This window comes from Trachemys scripta, chromosome 2 (assembly GCF_013100865.1).
Source record: "Trachemys scripta elegans isolate TJP31775 chromosome 2, CAS_Tse_1.0, whole genome shotgun sequence".
In the NCBI taxonomy this organism is placed as follows: Eukaryota; Metazoa; Chordata; order Testudines; family Emydidae; genus Trachemys; species Trachemys scripta.
In genome coordinates, this window is record NC_048299.1 from 108,118,941 (window position 1) to 108,140,337 (window position 21,397).

The 21,397-nt window shown below is 40.7% G+C and overlaps 1 protein-coding gene across 2 annotated transcripts in view; it reads right to left on the minus strand.

Moving 5' to 3' along the window:
• Positions 1-19,796: 19,796 nt before the first annotated feature.
• The window catches only part of MOCOS (molybdenum cofactor sulfurase), a 368,425-nt gene continuing 366,824 nt past the window's right edge, over positions 19,797-21,397 (minus strand). For both annotated transcript variants that reach the window (XM_034761386.1, XM_034761387.1), the window contains one exon: positions 19,797-20,045. In XM_034761386.1, coding sequence (XP_034617277.1) covers positions 19,899-20,045 — 147 coding nt within the window. In that variant the 3' untranslated portion in view covers positions 19,797-19,898. The remainder of the gene's footprint in view (positions 20,046-21,397) is intronic.

The window sequence follows — 21,397 nt, forward strand, 5'->3', positions numbered from 1 at the left end:
CCAAACCCTAACAAGAATGGCCAGATCCCTCAAACTGACTCAGTATTACCCGAGGACAGGGAAATAGACAATATGGGTAACAAACCACCAGTCTTAAGAAGGTCCCACAGGGCTAATAAGGGTGTACTGCCTATTAAAATTAGAGATGATTATGTTATTGGTTCTATGTAGTGTTTTAATGAATATTGTCATGTATAGTATGAAGAAATAGATGTGGACTGTTTAATATGTTAAATGTACTTCTGATAATTGTTAATGGGTTTTTGATATGATATGATGTGGGTATATGTTGTTAGTATGGGGGCCCGGAAGTACTGGTGTGAATATTGTGGTTGTGGCAGAATTTTAGCAAGGGGGAATGTAAGGGGACTGTTATCCCCTTACTAACGTTCAGTGGGGGTGTTTTGGTTGGCTAGCTCCCAGTACCAAAAGGGGAAGGGTCGATGGGAAATCAGGACCCTGAGACTGACAGTCCCTAGGGGCAATGGGGAGAGGCCAACACTCCAGGTCAGCCTGATTGACAGAACAGGCAGGCTAATCAAGGAGTCAGGAGGCCAGGAGGGTCCTGTCTTCTGTGTGAGCTGGAATTGCCTGGGTCAGACAGAGTGGGGCCAAGCTAAGGAGAGAGCAGAGGCCCGAGCTAAGCTGCTGGGAGCAGAGCTGCAGCCCCAAAGCCAGAGCACAGCCCAGAGAGAGCAGACCTGTCCTGGGAGCAGAGCTGCAGCAACCAGAGCCAGAGGGGCCAGAGAAGCAGCCCAGGGAGCTGGAGGCAGAGCAGCAGCTATGCTGAGGCAGAGTGGAGGTGGAGCTGGGGCTGGAGCAGTCCGGAGCTGGGTGCGGTGAGCAATTGGGAAGAGCGAGGGGGATCCTGGGCAGTGGGCCTAGCATAGGGAGATGCCTCAGCCAAGAGGGGACGACGCTGGGAAGAAGGGTCCTGCCACCTAGAGCCTGGGAGCATATTGCCACTGCCAGAGCAAGTGTTCCAACCCACAGCATCCCTGCAGCACAGCCCGGGCCTGAGAAGGCGGCCTGGGATCTACAAGAAACAGATGGTGAACTGCCCTGACATTCCAGAGACACTGTTTGTGATGTTCCCTGCCACAGAGCGGGGTGATGTGTTTCCTTTAACCTTTCCCATTTTCCTTATTCCTTTTTAAACCAATTGTTAATTAAATAAACTATTGCTTTAAATCAGTGGGTCAGGAAAGCATCCAGTGCAGAGAGAGTACCCGGAGTGAGGACATCCTTGCCCCTGACCTAGGTGACCACAGCAGGGTTGGGGGGCAAGCCCCCCAGGAATCCTGGGCCCAGCCTTGTTGACGTCACTAGGCATAGCTACCAGGTAACTCGGGGGGGGATGGAAGGCCATAAGTGCCGATGAAACCCCCCCTGCTCTGGGTCTAAGTGAGCCACAGTAACTCCATCTTATGAACCTTAACCTACCTACATGCTAACAGCCTAAAAGCAGAATATGTAATGATCAGCTTTTTAGCAGACAGCTGCAGTTTTGCTCACACTAGCAGAACTTTTAGTGATAATGAGGGGAAAAGGGGGAGGGAAAGGCCTACTACGTAGAGCTTGCAAGGTCGAAGATAAGCATGCGGACGAGAACTTTTCTCTCATGCCACAATGTAATGCCTGCTGTAACCGCTGTTGGGCAAGGAGGGGTAAGGGTGGAACAGAACAAAGGCTTGTACACAAACAGCTTGGAATATAAAATGGGAAACTTGCTTGTATTTGCTGCGCTTGATTTGAGACATGCTGGTCTCCTAGTGCCTATTCAGAGCTCTTGAATAAATTTGGTTTGCTTCTCCACCCTGGTGTGTCTATTGGTGCGGCGCATACCGGGCAACAAACCCTGTTGCCCTCCTCGGGCCCTCTGGGCCGGCAACAGCCTTGTTGGGGTTACAAGGACTCTGCCAGACAGGAGAATGCAAGGGGAGTCCTTGAAGGCAGGGAGGCCCAGGGCCGCCGAGAGCAGATTCGGGCCACGGTGAAAAAAATGTTTTGGGCCCCCCAGCAAGGGTGGACCAGCTAAACAGGGCCGACGAGAACGTGGTGAAGCCGGGCCCCCTTCCAGACCGCCGGGCCCTGGTAATTTGTACTGGCTTCCCCTCCCTCTCATCAGCCCTGGGGAGGCCTGTGGCTAAAGGAAGTGGGAGCGAGGACTCAGATCCTTCCGCTAGCCCATTTCACCGGGGTAGTGCAGAAGCCAGGAAAGTGCCCCACAATAGCGGGACTATTCCCCCGCTTACATTTGCATTAGCATCTTGAAATAAAAGTATAGCAGCTGATTTCACTATCAAAAATACAGCACATAATGTAAAAACACCTGCTTTGAAAACAAGTGAAAATATTTTCTTGACTAAACATTAAGTAAACATTTTAATGCACACAAGTTAAACATCCATATCAATGTTGTACTATTTCACGAAATTTTGGTATACAGTGGCAGATTGAATCAACATATTATTAGGTCACTTATTATGACAAAACTACTTCTTTGATAATACTGTCCTTAAGCACTAAGTGTCAAGTACACAGACAACCTTGTTCCAGTTCTCTAAATTCGCATGCTCCTATGCAAACATGTTGTGTTGTCCTGTACCTACATCTCTGACTTGTGCAGCTACAGAATATTGCCTCTATGCAGTCAGCTGATATAGGTGGCAATGAAGTGAATTGTGGCATCAGACCTCTGTCCTCCTGTTTCCAATGCATTATATTTGGAAGATCCAATGCTCAATTTTGTCAATGACCTCTCTGTATTTGACATCTTGCAATTGCTTTCTAATGTCCGTTGCCTCCCTTATTCTATGCAATCCTGCTTCACGCACACCTTCTTTACTTGGTTCTTGGCAAACAATGCAAAGACTATAGGAAACTGGCATGAGACTTACCATCAGTTCCATGGTTTACATACAACTGTAACCACTGTGAGTGTCAAAACCACCACCTCATCTAACTACTGTTGCTCTATTTGTAAAAAATGCAATCTCCATCACTTCTGTGTTAATTCTCCTCTAACTACTGTGCATTATATGTTATAAGACAAATATTCAGAATAAAAGAAAATGAGAAGATGATTTCAGATATTACAGGAAACATAACTTCTGTGTTATGATTAACTTCTTGCTAATATTATGATATAAGGATCACTCAATGCTATAAAAAGTTGAATATTAGGGTACAATAGGTATTAAAACCAAGATGTGTCTCTTCTCATTTCTGTTCTTAATAGACTAAACATGAATTATGCCAAGCAGTTTGATTTTACTAACAAGTTCATGCACATGCTGTTGATGTGTTTCTAGTTAATTTTGGTGGCCATATTTATTTGCAAGTCTGAGAGTCTAAACATCAAAATTCAGCTTGATAAAAACCCTTTTCAAAAAATGCTGGTTCAAATTACATTGGAAAAAGTTTTCACTGACTTTAAAAAAAAAATTCCATTAGGCCCCTTACAGAAGATTGACTCTCAGATTCAGTATAGCCTAGCCCACATTGGCTGTTCAGCAGCACTATGGTCACAACCTTTTCTCCCAGCCACACCTGCCAATACACCCTCTATGCAGAGCAGCGACATACTGTTCACCTTGTCGGCTTAGTCAGCTTTCCACCTACTTTGTCCAGCTGGAGCAGTTCAAAGCATATGGAACAGAGGGCCAGGACAGGTGCAAATGCCTACAAGATACAAGGCCAAGGAGAATCAGGTCTCCTGGCTTTAGAAATGAAAAGGAGCTTGCATGCTGGAGCTTTCAGTAGGGATGCATTGCCACATACCCATTTTAAAAATGCCAAGTAACTTCAAATTAATTTGGAGGCATAAGAATCCATTAATTAAGCAATAGGACACAGCAGGGTAAGTGCAATGGAGTAATTATTCATGTCTAGGTGCACTGCTAGGCATAAGGTCACTCACCAATTAAAAATTGAAAGCATTGTTCGTTAATAAAGCCTCTATTTCAAATTTTGGCTTTGCCCTCTAGCACACATGCTTCAAAGAGGTTGCCAGCAGAGTGAGAACTACTCTAGTTTCATTGGCTAGAAAGGAATATCTCCTCCCGGCTTTAGGCACAGCAGGGTAAAAGAGTAAATAGGGCTACCGAGTAATTTCCATGACATTCAATGAGGATGACTTATTCAAATTAAACAAACTGCTCCATCCTGCTTCTTTAGAAATCAAACATACTTTTACCATGATTTGGGCCCAAAAATAGCAAGAGAAAAAATGTTATGTTTGTGTTTTCCCTTTCATGGGCATATTTATATAGCAGAGGGTGATGTGGTTAAGCTCTCTCCTGGACACAATTCTCTGATGTTCTGCCTGGTTACACCAGAGGTAAATTTGGTCAAACTGTTTGATAACTAATTAGCTTCCTGTTCTTCCAAATTTACTTTCAGAGATTAAGGATAATCTTGTGGTTAAAATGTTTAAAATATGTTGAAAATCTCTCCCTTCCAATAAGTACATCACAATGAAATACCTTAGGACCTGTGTCTTGCTTGCACCACTCCTTTTGGTGTCAGCAAGCACTTGTCCCTTAGACTCATACTTCCCAATATGGTGATAGCTCAACATGACACGCACCTATGGTTTAATCACACCATACTTCTTTTAATGAGACTCATTTATCTTTCTTTCATGCTTCAAACTATTTCCTGCTTTAATGAGATTTATGATGAAAGAAAGAAAAATGCCTCCTAAATGATTCTGCTCAGCTGGCATATTATCTCTTGCAAAAACCTCAATCAGCTGCGGTAAACATCTGTTTGACATGAATTTTCCCTTTTATAATCTGCTTTGGAAATTTAAGAACAGCTAACTTTCTGCTAGTAAAAGGTATATGATGAGCAATTTAAGGCCCTAATTTGAAAAATAACAGGATGTTTGCAGTAGAAATCTCACAGACGTCTGTAGGGTTTAAAGCGATAATAAGATTTAACTGGCCAAATTGGGAAGAGTTCTTTAATTAGCAGTTTCACTTCCACTAACCTTTGTATATGAGCTATGCAGATAATGTAGTTCTGGCAAAAATATGTTAATGTAGAATTCAAACCAGCTCAAAAGTAAGCAGTAAAGTGAAAGGAGGTTAAACATGGCTACTGCTTAGAGCACGAATGGAAGTGTGCTGGCATCAGAAATCTCTTTCAATCCCTTCAGAGTATTCTTTATGGGGCAAAGCACATTACTAATATACTGGGTCAAATTTATCCCTGATGTAACTTTACTGAAGTCAGTGGTGTTCCACCAGAAATTAACAGACCTCTTGGGAATCTTTCAGGTTACCTGCTGGTTTTAAACAGGCCTCAGTACTTTCACTCACTAATCTAGTTATCAAGACATTTTAAGAGAGAGAAAAAAACCTACAAATCAACCCAGTTTTGGCTGCTCTGGATAGTCCATCACTAGAATTCACTATATGACTGTAAAACACTAAGCTGCACAGGTAAACTGCCTTATTTTTAAACTTAAAATAAGCTTAGCTATTATTCCACCAGCATTATCCTACAACTTCTAAGGCTATTAAACCAGAAAAGACGGGAATGGTAAGGCAAATTATTTTCTAGCTTTCTTATTTTAAGTGGACAAAGGCTTTTAGTTCTCCATCCTCCACCCAATCAGGAAGTCCCAGTGGACCTGATCCTTTACTGTCTTCTATCTTGTGCTGATTATTTACCCCCAAGCAAAGTGACTGTAAAATGCTATTACATCAGATTTCTCCACTTACACAGTAGTAGCCTTTTATGCTCACTTTGCATAGGTGTGAGTGAGTACACAAGGTTGTGAAATCAGGCCTGTTGACTGTTCAATCTTTTTTTCATTCTCATGATAGTTTTACAGCTGCCACTTGTGTCTTATTTTTGTATTAACATATACTGTCTGAACAGCACTTTTTGCACAGAATATATGCAACAGATAAACATACAAGATACAGCTTTCAACCGCTGTCACCATTTTGCCTGCTGGCATGTGGAAAGTTTCATAATCTCCATTTGGATTAAGTTAATTTAATAAAATAGGAAATAATACATATTGGCCTAAATTTTCAAAAGTATTTTGGGTGGCCAATTTGATACACCCTAAAGGCACCTGTTTTTCAGACATTGCTGAGCCCACACCCTAGGAAAATAAGGCACCGTTAAAATGTTTGGAACTGGGTACCAAAAAATGGAGGCACCCAAATCACTTATTACTTTTTAAAAGTTTGAAGATCATTCACACCCTTCTGAGGAAAGAAATAGTGATTAACTCCAGCCTTCAAATGGAGCCAGGATTTCATCCCATCAAAGTCAATGGGAGTTTTGCCATTGACTTGAACGGGGCAAGAATTTCACCCATGTTCACCATCCCCATCCAACTGTATTGTTAGATACACCAAAAATATTTACAAAAATATGCTTTTTCTTATCTAGCTCTCCTGGACGGAGTTGAAAAGGGAAGCTGCCAGCAAGCTGGCAATAAGCAAATTAATATCCTAGATCTGAATATGGGATAATGTTAAAAATTAAATTAACCCCATTCCTCAGTGTGAGTGAGTTAATTTAAAAGCCTATCTTGCCAGGTTTTTTTAATCCAGTAGGTAAAATGGAGATTTACTGTTGTAAATCCTGTTGCAATTTACTTTTTAAATTATCTGCTCAGTAGGTTACATATTTACTGCTTCCATCAAAAAAGGATTATTTGAGAGAAATCCGTGTACCAGTATCAGAGCAGCATAACTCCAGCCTTCATGAAACTTAATTTTTCAAGGAGGAAACAAGGCATGGGTGTTGTTGGGCTCTGCTCAATCTTTCCTTTCCCAAGCAATAGTGCAGGTTCCTTTGCAGGTTCCTCCTGCTACTTGCTTGGTTTGAGATATCCAATTCTGGAGTCTTTGGTAAGTATTTAAACAATAGCTTTTATTATGAAAGTAAAATCATAAACACTGGAGCTTTGTTGGACAAGCAGTGTCACAGTGCAGAAACCTGGCCAGCAAATAGCTCCTGGCCAGGGAATGCCAAAGAACTGGTAACAGTATTGACCAATCAAATCAGAGCATGTGGGAGTTATTGATAGGTTAACAGATTAACAAATCAAGAACTCTTGCTGGGTAAACTAGTAACTGTTGCTGGGCAGAGTAAAAGTAGTACCCCACGCCTCAGACCAGGCGTCCCTTCTGCACATGTGCAGATCCACAAAGGTCATAAAGAGGACATTGTGATTGACAGCCCCTAGGCTGCACTCATGCTACTGGCTCTAAGCTATTAGCATAGCCTACAGCTGTAACTTTGGTGTTCTGTGCTTTTAAGGCAGTGGTCCCCAAACTTTTGAGGATCGCGCCCCCCCCCCTTACCCCTATCCATGCCCTTTCCCCACTCCCCTGGAGCTGGGGCCGGGAGCAGGGTTGCAGCTCAGGCGTGAGGGGCAGCGTGGACAGAGGTAAGGGGGCTGAGTCTGGAGCCGCAGCTGGGGGTGGGTCTGAGTCTGGGAGTGGGGCCACAGCCAGGGACCGAGGCTGGGGGCAGGGGGGGAGTAGAGCCACAGCTGGGCTGTAGTGGAAGCCGGCAGTCGGGCCCGTGGCCAGGTCCGCTCCTGGCCCTGCCCCCAGCCTCGGCTCTGCCACCCTACGATGTTCCTTCACACCCCCTTGGGAGGGGAGGGGGAGACATGCCCCACACTTTGGGGACCTCTGTTCTAAGAACACTGAGGGTTCACAAACTTTTTCATTCTGCTGATCACACCTTAAGACCACACCCCTGCCATTTATGATCACATAGCATCCTCTTCTGACAACTATAGCAATTACTTATATGGAAAAAGTCATCTTAGGAAAGTATGTACATATAATCAGCAATGCCAGCCCCAAGAGTTCACAAATCATCAGTCCCTCCATAATCATGAGATTGTCTTAAAAACCATGAGATTTATTAAAATAATTAATTTGAGGTTTTGTTTCTTTGAACCTTCAGGGTTTACTATATTTATTGTTTCCTGCTTTTTTCTGCACCCATGAAGGCTAGTCATTTACATTTTCTTTTTAATGAAAGCTGATTCTCCCCTAATCAACTTCAAGAAAATCCTGAAACATCATGAGTCTCATGAGAAAATCACAAGACTTGGCAACACTGGTAATTAATTGTTTCTCAATGCAATTTCACACCTGGAAACTGGAAAAAACATCATCATATGGACCTGACAGCTCTCCCTATTCCACCAGCAAGTGCACAGGACCACAGGTTAAGAACTTTTGGCTTAAATTTAAGATTTTCCCTGCTTTTAGAATTAATGGTCTTTTCATTTAAACTAAAGATGCACCCAAACAAAAATTCTGCAGCTAGCCTTTGCTGACCTGTGGGAATCTTTGCAATCAACTTCATGAATGTAACTTAAACAGCCCATCCCAACCCCATCATTGATATTCTTTACCATAGTAACTTGACAAACACTAGTAAGATTTTAAATAAGAAAGTGATTTTAGCTAGGACCCAGAAGTTAGTGAATTGTAGTAATAGGTGGAACCACACAAATCGATAAACCTTTCTTTTTCATAACAGTGAATTCCACAGGACCAAGACAATTTTATTTAGTTTCATTAGTCAGTTCCTTCTTTCTTTCTCATATTAACTTTATACTTTATTCTGAGGCCATTTGTCTCCAGGGACTGCAGCTGATAGCCAAAAAATTCCATTATTTCCCTGTGTTCTGTCATTCATGGCCCCACACAGCTTTCCATTTCATTGTGTGGCATAAAGCACACAGTTCACCATCAGAGATTTCAGAAAAATAACAGTGAGTAATGCACATATCTGAAAACCTTCCTGTTATGGGTGGTTTCTAAGAGAGATGTATCTGTATGTTAAGAAAATTCTCTCCCTGATAACAGTCCTTGCCACAAATAACATAATGACTATCTGAATGTCACCCCAGCAACAACTGTATCATTCTTGATTTTCTTCTCTTTGACGAATGTCATGGTCATTTTTACAAATGATTGAATATGTAATATCAAGATTATGGTTAACTGCCAGATGTTAGTCTTTCAGCTCAGAACTTCTGGGCATCCTAGGGCCAAGGAAAGGTGATGTATTTTTATTTTTGCCTACTCCAAGCAAAACGTGGATTGTTGGTTTTTTAATATTTTTGCATTTCATTACTCTACTGTGGAGCAAATGGTATGAGAAAAGCTGATAAATATGACAATAGGTAGGACATTCTTTCAAATCAATGTTTTTATCCAAAGCAGAATATTTATTTAATACCATTCTGGATAAATATACCTATTATAGTGCCTGAGTATTTCAGTGAAATTGTATTTATCTTTCAAAATAAATAGTATTTGTCAATTTTTATTCATTTTTGCATCTAGAGAGAGAATAAGGAAGGAGTCCACTTGTTTCTTTTCTTTTTTTCCTTAACATTTCCACCAAGGCCCAAATATATAAAGCTTTCAATCTTCTTTGACCAATTTAACCAATTGTTTCAGGTTAGGCACTCAATGAAATGTCACAGTCTCTCTTTCCTGACATATTCTTCTCTTTACACTTAAATAGTTCCAAATTACCATGCACCACCTGTGGGAAAGGCATACGAGATTCAATGAATACCAAATGAATTTGTTATGCCAGTACAAGAGAACAGAAAATAGTAGGAGGATTTGACATAAAAGTGCTCCTCTAATACAATATCATGCACAACTAACTAACTAAATTCCTCCAAGCTTTGCAAGCTAAATTAGCTACATGCATTGGCTTTTAATTGTAACAAGGATCTCTGAGTTAAATATGCACTAGTAGCTGAAAGCCCATGCAGTTGGGCCAAGTAATCCACCATCCGTGTAGTCTCCCTCAAACAACCAAAGAAGCTCTTGGATGCAAGTTAGCTGTAGATAAGGATGGTGATTGGTTGAATTACCTCTGATATCAGAATGGTCTAAGACTCTTGGCATGGCCTAGATATGTGTGTTACTGTAGTTGTATACCTCACAGGTGTAATTCGTAATGTCAGAATAGTTGAGAACTTAAAAATTAGATGGTAATATGCCGCAAATCCCAGTAACAACTGAACCTCATGATATTCTCAACCAATAGAGCTTTCAGTCATGTTTGTAGCTGTTTCCATTACTTCACACTGATTCAACAGACATTTTAGGCTTCAGAGTGACAGATACACAGCTGACAATCCTGTAATCTTATTATATGGATAATAATGCTCTACAACAACAGCCAAACCTCTGTAGTGACATTATGATAACCAGAGATAGTTCCTAACCAAAACTCTAGATTTGGATGTCCCTAAACTTTGGTGTTGTTTGAAATCCAAACTCATGTCTTAGCTAAAGCATTGCCAGTTGCTCATTGGTTTATAAAGGGATAAACTGTAACTTGAAAGTATGATTTCTTTGTTTTCTGTGTACTTCACTCTTACATTTCTAACAACTCTGCCTGTTGACAGTGACAGCAGCCATTTTATTTTCAGAGTTGCTGCTGCCTGATATTAAAAGACAATCACACACTGTACTCTCATGAAGACTTTACTTTTGTTCTTTCCTGTTTTTTCTTGACTAAAAGAATACCGGTTTAGAGAGTTTTGCTCTTGTGGATGGACACACACAACACCATGCAGACTCCAAGAGCTGAACTCTGAGGTGTTTGAGATCTGGGCCTAAACTTTGTGGCTTGGGCCTTGTGTTTAATTGCAAACTAGTGTGCTGTGGCCCACTATTATGGAATATTGTGTGTTTATTCTATTTGGGTCACTCTGTATGAGACTACTTGAAAGTGTTTTCCTCACGCTACTCACTGGTAGGGAAAAAAACAAACCAGACCAGGGTCTGTCTTCTCTAATTAAGTCAATATACTGAGTTTCACACATCAAGTCTAATGATTTTACAGTCAAATACTTAATCATCTGAACTGCTGAGTAACTCAGTGTATTGTCATTCCTTAACATAACAAGTAAGGTACTCAACTGATAAGAGGCAAGCTCACTGAATTGTTTAAGGACCTAATTTATTAACATTTTCTAAAAAGGCACCAGATAAGGGAAATGGGCAGGATGTGTCCAGAGCTATTTAAAGTTAGTTCAGCTATAGCTAAACCCATGAAATGACAAAACCGTAATACACATCTCACAGCTAATTACATGAGTATCGAAATCACCTATCCAGAGAAGGCCAACCAGAAGATGAATGCCTCAAATACAGCAGTCATTTAAAACAACAGTATAATTTTCACTTTGAGAAGTGACGAGAACAGAGTAAAAGCATAGGACACACAGCACAGGCCCTACACCTGTGTTTTGCTTTAGGAAATGAGAATTCCAGAACATTTAACAGCTTGGGGTGATCCATACACTACACCCACAACATAGTAACAGACTTTTCCCATAGTCAGCAGTTTTTCAAACACAGTTTGATGAAAACTTTGACCACGCCAAAGCAAAATGACAATTTGATCTTGGGACTGAGGGATCTTGTCTGCACCAAAAACCCTACCCAACATACTATAATCTAGACAGAATATTTATATACTTAGAAAAGTCAACACAGAACCCGAGAGAGCCTCAAGGTTGATGCACGGATAATTCTTGGGGAGCTGATGTTAACACCCTTTGAGTATCTGCACTCTGCTGGTGAGTGTTGGCTCTGTGTCTGGAGTTCTGGCTCACAGAAGGAATAAGGATATCCAAATGAATGCAAGAGTATGCATAATTACAGAATACATTTCCAGAACTGCATCACTCCAGATTAGTAATAAAGTTGCAATATGACGATCACACTGGAAACTTTCCAATATTGTCAACTGTCCGTTAATTAAAGGGAAAATATGACCCACTCCAGTTTGGCCTAACTTACATTCTAACATTATTATTATTGGCACAAAGTGGGGATGGAACAAATGATCTTCATGGAACCCCTTTGCCTCTCCACACATGTACTCAGGCTCCAAGACCACCTGTTAGTCTTGAGTGCTACTGAGGCATTTTCATTCTAGTCATGGATTGTGTTGTGCAAATAGTGGCTGAAGAAAAATGGGAACTTTGTATTAACCATTTCTGCTGGGGTATTTCAAATTAGATGGGCTCAATAGTGCCTATTAAAAAGGCAGTATTTGGGATTTTTTTTCGTGTTCTGGTACTGCAATGGGTAGTATGTATTTCAGACACTCTTGCTGACTTTTTAATGGTGACTCTTAAAGCTTGCTACCTCCGACCTCGATTTTAACATGATCTTTCTTTTTTCTGAAGGCACTTCTCCTGAAAATGGTCCTCCCAAAAATGGCAAGTGAGCAATGGGGAAAACAATGACTAACTAGTACTGTGCTACATGTACATAGAAGTACCACTATTAGAGGTATTTCTGCAAATGGCATCCAAATATAGGGAACTCTACTTCAAGATGATTAGTGCCATCAGCTCTCAGTGAATTCAAAGTTAGTTGCATTCCATAATGTTTACTACACAAATAGGCATGTCAGGTGCAATATATATTTTATTGATCTCATTTCTGAAAGAGAAGAAATGAGAAAAAGAAGAAGAAATGCCTAGCATAATCTTAATATAGAGACAGCTTCTGAGGTCCTTACTCAGTCCTTCGTTCGGCTTTTATGGGAATTTTAACTGCATGACGACTTTGTGATTTGGTCCACATTTTGTAAAATGCTTGTCAAAAACATATCTATAGAGTATGTCTGACATTTCCTAATCATATTAAGGAACCGAAAGTTTGGAGGCATAGGCTCAAAATACTGTTTTCCATTTAGCAGTATTAGCCTCTTAGCTATTATTAGAACTTGTAATAATTATTTTTTTTCTGAGATTTGAGAAGGAGTTAAGCCACACAGAAAATGGAATGCATGTGAATAATTTATTGTAAGGAAATATGGGTTTGGTCTTCCAATACACAGAGAACTTACTATGTACATTATTCTGGAAAGACTTTTATTAGGTTGATTTTCTTCCACAAAGAGATTGACGTAATAGTAGATATACATTTAAAAACATATTTTTGCAGCAGCTGGAGTTCCTATTTGCAAAATTCTATGTCCCCATGAAACTGTCTTTTTCCTATATTCTCAGAACGTGGAAGTGTAACCCATCAAAATGACAGGTAAACTCTATCTATTGAATATATATTCCATTGAGGTATTTATAGCTTTTTCATTACTGTGGGACTTGGCCTTGCACTATGAAAGGCTCTTTCTCACAATGTTTTCACATTACTGTAAGGATATTCTCATATAAAACTTATAAGACATGTAATTTAAAATGTTCTAATGTCTAGTTTTTCTACAAAGTGCTTGGTATCATGAATAATTTCCCATCACTCATGGGAAAAACAACATCTTGATGCTGATGGGAGGACTCCTCTTATTAGGAGGAAAAATACTATCATCTGCTGAAGTGAGAGATTCCTTATGCCAGATCCATCAGTCTAATGCAGTGTAGAATTTTCTGTCATCATAGCACAAGGATACACCTTCTGCGAAATGCACAGTTATGCTGTTGAATATGTTCATATATCAGGGAAAGTTTCTGTTAAATTACAAAATGATTGGTGTTCTAATATTACTAAACCACAGGACAAATAAAACATAATGGCATTGTAAATAATAGGTCAAAGTGATGAAGAATGACTTTTTTTAAAGTTCAAATTCTCTCATCCTTAGTTATCTTACATTGTACTAAAGCTATTCACAACCACCAGTTGTCAAGCTATTTTGTACTAAAGTGACTTATTCTGTTGTATATCCAATAACATGTGAAAGTGAGACTATTTCCTTTTCTAATTTTTGTGCCATTTTAAACAAACAACATATTGGAAAGGTAAGGTCAAGCAGAAAAAGGTGCCAGAGATCATCTGAAGGCCAAAATACAGCTGGTCTTCTCACATGGAATCTGCCAGAACAGCACTGACATTGTAGCCAATAAAACAATATTTTTTATGACAGATAATTAAAAGAATGAAAAACTTAAAGATTTAGATATCAGGAAACTGTGTTTCAATAATCCCAAATACCTGCTTGTTACAAGCATCAGCTAATTAGCTAATACATACACACATACCATGGTATTCAAAGTAAATATTTAGGTATGATATTATGGTTGTTAAATATTATGCATTTCTAGCAAAAATGACAGTTTCGATAAACATAAAACACCTCTTTTTTTTCTGAAAATTAGGGCAGTTCCTACATGTAAGAAATAGATAATGTCTTTCCTAATTTCCATCACAAAGCTTACTATTTAGAGATTTATTACAGCCATTTCAGACTGAACTGTAGGGCTATGGATGGAAAACCAGTTCTTTAAAAAAATAAGAGCCCTCCTGAACTTTTCAAATGTACAGTGGTTTGGATACATTCCCTCTCTCCAATACATCGGATTCTGTGCAAGGCATTGAACAGCTAGCAACTAACAGTGGAGTTAGTGTGGGAGTTTGGCCTGAGAGGAGAATGGTAATTTTATGTCCTGAATTGATCCTGTGTTTGCTAATGTTGCTTAACAAGGGGGTAGTGATGATCTAGTTTGGCTAAGTTTACAAGCCAGTCAATAGCGAACATTGGAGCAAAGACTGGCTAGCAGTTTCAGTGGGAGTTTGAGGGCCAGGGTGGAGGGTTGTGACATTACCCCCCATATTCTTCATAGAGATGTGTTACAATATGAATATGGCTAACTAAGATATGTTTTATACATGATGGGTCACGTGAGGTATCATTGGAAAGGTTATGATTTACTGAATGTGATTATCTTATTTGTATGCATGTATCATTTCTGTATCTGAAGTTAGGAATATTGACTATGTATCAATTACAAGTGGGTTTACACCTGGAGAACACCCACCAGACAGGGCCATTAGGGGGAACAATAGGACTTTGAAGATGTTAATCTTCCACCTTCCTGAGAGGTTTCCTGGGATGCTGCAAACAACTTGGCTGCTTTGACACTGCAAGGTCATGTGATCATGTCACCTGGTACTGGATTCCATCTTGGACTACTAGTATTTTTCCACTAATAGGGGGGTGGGGATCAAACTGGGAAACAAAGGATTCCTGACATATGTAAATCCTATTTAAGGCAGGAAAGTGAGTTAATTTTGGTTCATTCTTCACTGACTCCCCACCCAGGATGACTGCTGGAAACATTTACGAAACAAAGAGAAAGGGGGAGAGAAGGACTGAACCCAAGCTGGAAAAGGTGTCTGGCCTGTGAAAGAAGTGCCTAAAACAACACTTAGGGTGAGAAATTACTACTTGTAACCAGTCTTTTTAATGTATTAATCTTAGTTTGGGTGCTTGTTTTATTTGTTCAGTAATGTGCTTTGATCTGTTTGCTTTCCCTTATAATCACTTAAAATCTATCTTGTGTAGTTAATAAACTTGTTTTTGTTTTCTCTAAACCCAGTTTGTGGAATTCATAACTGAGGGAGGGGGACAAAAAGCTGTGCATATCTTCCTCCACTTTGAGGGAGAAGGCGAATTTCAATTAGCTTATGCTGTACAGTTCTCTGTGCAGTGCAAAACAATACAGTTTTGGGTTTACACTCCAGAGAGGGTATGCACTTGAGTGCTGGGCAATTCCGTAGCCAAAAACTTTCCCATGCAGTACTGATTTTGGTGTCTGTGTCTTTCTGCAGCTGGGTGTGTCCCTACCTGTGTGTGTGCTAGAGGAGGTCTGGCTCAGCAGGGCAGTGTAAGGGAGCCCAGACTGGTGGAACAGGCGAGCTCAGTGGTACCCCAGAAGGGGGGCATCCCATCACAGGGGTCATCCTCTCTTTTTCTCTAGGAATAGGGATTAGGAAGAGAAGACAATGATGGCTACTGAGGCAGCACTAAAACTGACCAATGGAGGAGAGGAGACAAAATAGATGGTAGGATACAGAAGCTGCGGGAGATATATCATCCTTGAATGGATATCTGATGGAAGCTACTTATGCATGCTAGACACATGATAGAGCTCAGGGCAGAAAAGATCCAAGGATTAGAGATGGAGCTAGACACAATGATGGAATTCAGATGGGAATTTAAAGGTATAATGTACTAGAAAAGAGGAGGTGGAACAGACAACTCAAGATCTTCAGGGGAATACATCTGGTCCCTAGAGAAGGAGGGTGAAGGCATGACAAAATAATGAAGATGAACAGATAGCTCAAGGACTCGTGCTACAAGGAAGGTTTTTGGATAATCAACCATTGGGTGGTCTTCACAGAAAGATGACTTTTTTGACAAGTGGACTTCACTTGTGTACCTGAGGCATTAACCTTTTGGGATCAAGGCTGGCAGAACTGATAAAAAAGGTTTTCAGCTCAGAAATATAAAGGGAGAAGGTTGGAAGAAACTCCTGAAATATTCATGCCTGGCTTCAAGACCCAGAATTAAAACTAGCTAAATGAAGAAATAGTAAGGGATAATGGAACATCATCCGGTAAGGGTATGGACTGCAAGGAGAAAGAAAGCACAAATATTGATTGGAGTAGTAGTCAGGGCGGTGAAAGGACTATATCTAATTCATCTAGAAAACTCATCTGAGGGAAATAACTGAGATACTTGTCACAAATGCAAGATGCCTGGGCAATAAAATGGAAGAACTGAACTACTGATGCAGGAGGTTAAACCAGATATTATAGGGATTACTGAAACATGGTGGAATAGCACTCCTGACTGGAATATAGATATTGATGTGTATGAGCTGTTTAGGAGAGAGAGAAATAAAGGTAAAGGCGGTGGGATAGAATTGCACATTAATGAAGTGGTTGTGACAGTGGTTATGATAACCATGTTTACAAGGCTATGATACATTTTGTACAAAGTATGCCTTTTGAGATATCATTTGAAAACTCAATCTGCTGAGCATTATTGTCCCGGTAAAATCTGTGAGGCAACACTGTATGTAAAATTATGACATTCTAACGCATAAGGCATGTTCCACGTCTGGGAAAACAGCTTCAGACCAGTTACACAGAGACAAAAGGCTAGCCAACACCTCACCCAGGTGTAAACATAATCAAATGAACTGTCACCTGGTTAAACAGCCAGTCTTTGGCAGGAAGAATGTTGTGAGTGAGACGTCTACATCTCAGCAAAGAAACAGACTTACTGTCACCTGAACCCCAGCTGGAGATGATTCTCAAAGAGGAGGAAAAGATATAAAAATGAGGTACAAAGGCCCCCAAATCACCTCTCTTCTCATGGCATTAATGATACCTAAAGGAACACTGAACTGGGGGAGTAGTCCTGACTGAAGGCATTCAGCCGGTAGAAGCATGTGGTGAAAAAAACCTTTGCTTTTTGAATTCATTTACCTTGTTAAGTTAGGTATTAGTTTGCGTTTTACCTTTTATTTCTTTGTAACCAATTCTGACTTTTATGCTTCATTACTTGTAATCACTTAAAATATTTCTGTAGTTAATAAACTTGTTTTATTGTTTTAGCTAAACCAGTGTGTGTTTAGATGTAATTGTTTGGCAATCTCCATTTGAGCTAACAGGTTTTATGCATATCATTTTCTTTTAATAAAATGATGGACTTTCTATGAGCTTGTATTGTCCAGAAGGAAAGAGCCAGGCGGTACAAGATGCACATTCCTGGGGACAAGTCTGTGACTGGAAGTTTGCTGGTGTTGCTCTGCAATATAATTCAGGAGTGGCTGGCTAGAAGCACGCATATTTCAGTTGGGAGTGATTTTGCTTGCTGGAGGCTCTGTGTGAACAGACCAGGAGTGGTAGTTCTTAACAAAGCAGCATAAAAGGCACCCCAGGTTGGTGATTGGGGGGACACAGCTGTCCATCAATCCAGATTGTACCCTGGGGAATGTCACCCCAGTAAATGGTAAATAAATACTAAGTGATACCTTGGACAAAATAGAATCTGTTTGCCTCAACATCACTTTAGGGAAGGATTGTAGAAGAGATTTTATTGGGATAGTGTTAGAGATCTGCTACAAATCCCCAGATCAGACTCGGATATGGCTCATCAGTTGGAAGCGGCAGAGGAGGAGAGAGTCCTGGGTGTATTGGTCAATCACAGGATGTCTGTGAGCTACCAATGTGATGCAGCAGCAGCAAAAAAAAAAAAAAAAAGGCAAATGTGATCCTAGGATGTATCGAGCAAGGAAATTCCAGTAGAGATAGACAAATATTAATGCCATTGTACAAGGCACTGGTAAGACCTCATTTGGAATACTGTGTACAATTCTGGTCACCTCCATTCCAGAAAGATTAATTCAAACTGGAAGAGTTGCAGAGAAGAGCTACTAGGAGCTCAGGGGAATGGAGGGCCTGTCTTATGAGAACAGACCGGAAGAGCTTGGGTTGTTTTGTCTAGCAAAAAGAAGGCTAAAGGCAGATGTGATTATTCTCTATAAATATATCAGGGGGTGCACAATAGGGAAGACGAAGAGCTATTTAAACTAAAGGAGAAAGTTGGCAAAAGAACACATGGGTATGAACTGTCCATGAACAAATTCAGGCTGGAAATTAGAAAACTTCTAACCTTCAGAGAAGTGAGGTTCTGGAACAGCCTCCCAATAGGAATCAAGAGAGCAAGCAACTTAATTAGTTTTAAGAGACAGCTGGAGACATTTCAGAGAGGGGTTATATGATGGGGTTGCTTGTGATGGTAATGGGCAGAGCCTGATAAACTATAAAGGACCCCCAGGCCTATGTCTTTTGTTCTTAAATCCTCTGAAACATCAGAGAAAGCCACAGCTGGAGATGGGACACTTGATGGGGAGAACCAGTGCTCTGTGGTGGTACCAAGCATTCTCTCTCTCTCTCTCTCTCTCTCTCTCTCTCACACACACACACACACACACACACACACACACACACACACACACTTAGCTGACTAGTTCTTGCTTACATGCTCAGGATCTAATTGATCACCATATGTTGGGTTGGGAAGTGATTTTCCTCAAAGTCAGATTGTCAGTGATCTTGGGGCGGGGGTGGGGTGGGATGGGGGTGTTTATCTTCCTCTGAAGCACAGGGTGGGGGTCACTTGGTATATCTGAGTATATCTCAATCAATTTCTTGTCATTGCAGCGGCCTCAGACATTCATACCCCTTGGTCTCTCTCTATTCACATAACAGTTTGGTTTCCTGTGGGCTGTAATACTTTGACCTAATTTTAGCTGTTGGGTTTAGTGTGTGGGTCCTGGCTGGTGTTGGTGGCCTCTGATGTACAGGAGACCAGATGATCTAGCCTTAAACTCTATGACTCTATGTTAATAATTCCTGTTTCAGATTGACTGTTTGACATACGATTCTCAGCAGACCTACTGTTGTGCTCTCGGGCTCTATTCAAATTTGAAATAACCAAGGGTTGCCGCAGGTCAGCCTGTGCCAACGTTAACCCAGGGAAACCCCATAGCTTACGAAGTGGAAATTCTGACATTGACTTCAATAGGGCTGGAATTTCACCTACCATAATGCAATAGACTGAACAACCAGCCTAAGCTCAGTGATCGGACTTCAGATCCACTAAAAGGATGAGAGCATCCTTGAAGAGAATATCACAAATTGTTGGACTCCGTTGGGAGTCAGGAAAGAGCAGACCTTCCCATCATTAAGATTTTTTTTTATGACAACAACATTAAACTCAATATTGGAGTCATCCATCCTGCAATAAATCTTGCCCAAACCTGTTACATCTTGAAGCAGCTGAGTTAAGTGAGTTGTTAGGACTGATGCAACATATTCATGGGAGGGTTTAAAAAAGAGTAGGTGGTGTGTAATTACTGGTTATGTAAAGACTGAGGATTCTAACACCTTCATCAAACAAAAAAATAATTTGAGTAGAATAAAATCAGAAGCAAATCCATAGAATTTTTTTTAATAATTACCAGATTTTTTAAATACATGTAATGTGTTTGTTAAAGAGCCTTAATTATGCATGTACAACTTGTCCAGCCAAAGACGCTATCCTGAAGTTTTTTCTTCATTGGATAGAGGACTTTGAATTTCTTTATCTTCCTTCAACACTGGAAATACTTGAGATCCCACTGACAAGATATTTGGAAGGGATGAGCACAAGGACTGGTTCATCAGATATATGCCAAAGTTTGTCTGAAGAACAAGAAAAAATAATCAGTGTATGCCAAATCCACAACTGTCAAATCTCCAGCAGATATCATGACAAAGATAATGTTTATAAGAACAATGTTGCTATAAGGACAAAACTACCAACTCTATATTATTAAATAGGTTTTCATTAATTAAATACAACAGACTGGTAACCAAGAGTCAATGTCAGGTTATTCAAGATGCAGACCTAGAAAGTAACTGAATAAATAAAAGAATATTTCATCACCAGTCCCTTAGTTTACCTATTTAATTTACACTCCCTTACAACTTGGTAATCTAATTAGCATTCTGGCTTTCTGAGAAATATATTTAATGTATTTCTGAGATCAATTTCCACAGCTTAAACAGAGTAAGGATGCACATATGTTCAAACAGTGAAGCAAAGCTTTGCATCTCCTACCATGCATTATTTGCTTTGTTAATAGAACTTTGTTCTGATTAGCCTTTGTGAATGTTCCCTTCATTTGTTTTCATGAATATTTTGGTAAATTTTACTGAAACTATTTTGAATTGTGTTGATTAGTAACGCTGTAGCTTGGTGTCTGTCATTAGCTGTGAAGCCATCCAAAAGATAAATATTAGAAATATTTATATACATATCTCTGTGATACATGTGAATACTGAACAATGGAGATAAACAATATTGCACAGCTGCTTCACTCATTGATAAGGCTACGATTATGTCATGGAGGTCAAAGAAGTCACAGAATCCGTGACTTCCATTGACCTCCATGACATTTTCTGTTGCCTGACTGGCGCTCCCAGCCAGCCCCCATCCCCGGCCGCTCCCAGCCCAAACAGTGATGGGGGCCCCCTGCAGCTGCCCAGCCGCAATGGGCAGCAGGGGACTCCCGACAGCTGCCCAGCCATGGCGGGCGGCCCTGCGAGCCACAGCAGCAGTGGGTGCTGAACCCGCCTCCCCATTTTGTCAGGGATATTTTTAGTAAAAGTTAGGGATGGGTCATAGTCTTCTGTGAATTTTTGTTTATTGCCTATGACCTGTCCATGACTTTCACTAAAAATATCCATGACAAAAACTTAGCTTTACTCCTTGACCTTTCATCTATCTTATGCGCTGCAGTTTTGATTCTCTGAGGCAGGGATCCCCAATGCGGTGCCCGCCATGGCGCCCGCCGCGGCATCTAAGTGTGCCCGTGTACTGGCCGGCAGACGAGCATCTGCCGAAATGCCGCTGAGAAGCAGCGTCATCCAGAGGCGGCGCCGCTGAAATGCCGCCAATTTTCGGCAGCATTTCGGCGGAGACGCCTATTCACGTTGCCGCTTGTTGGTGGCATTTGGCGGATGCTTGTCCGCCGCCACGGTCCCCGGTGGCG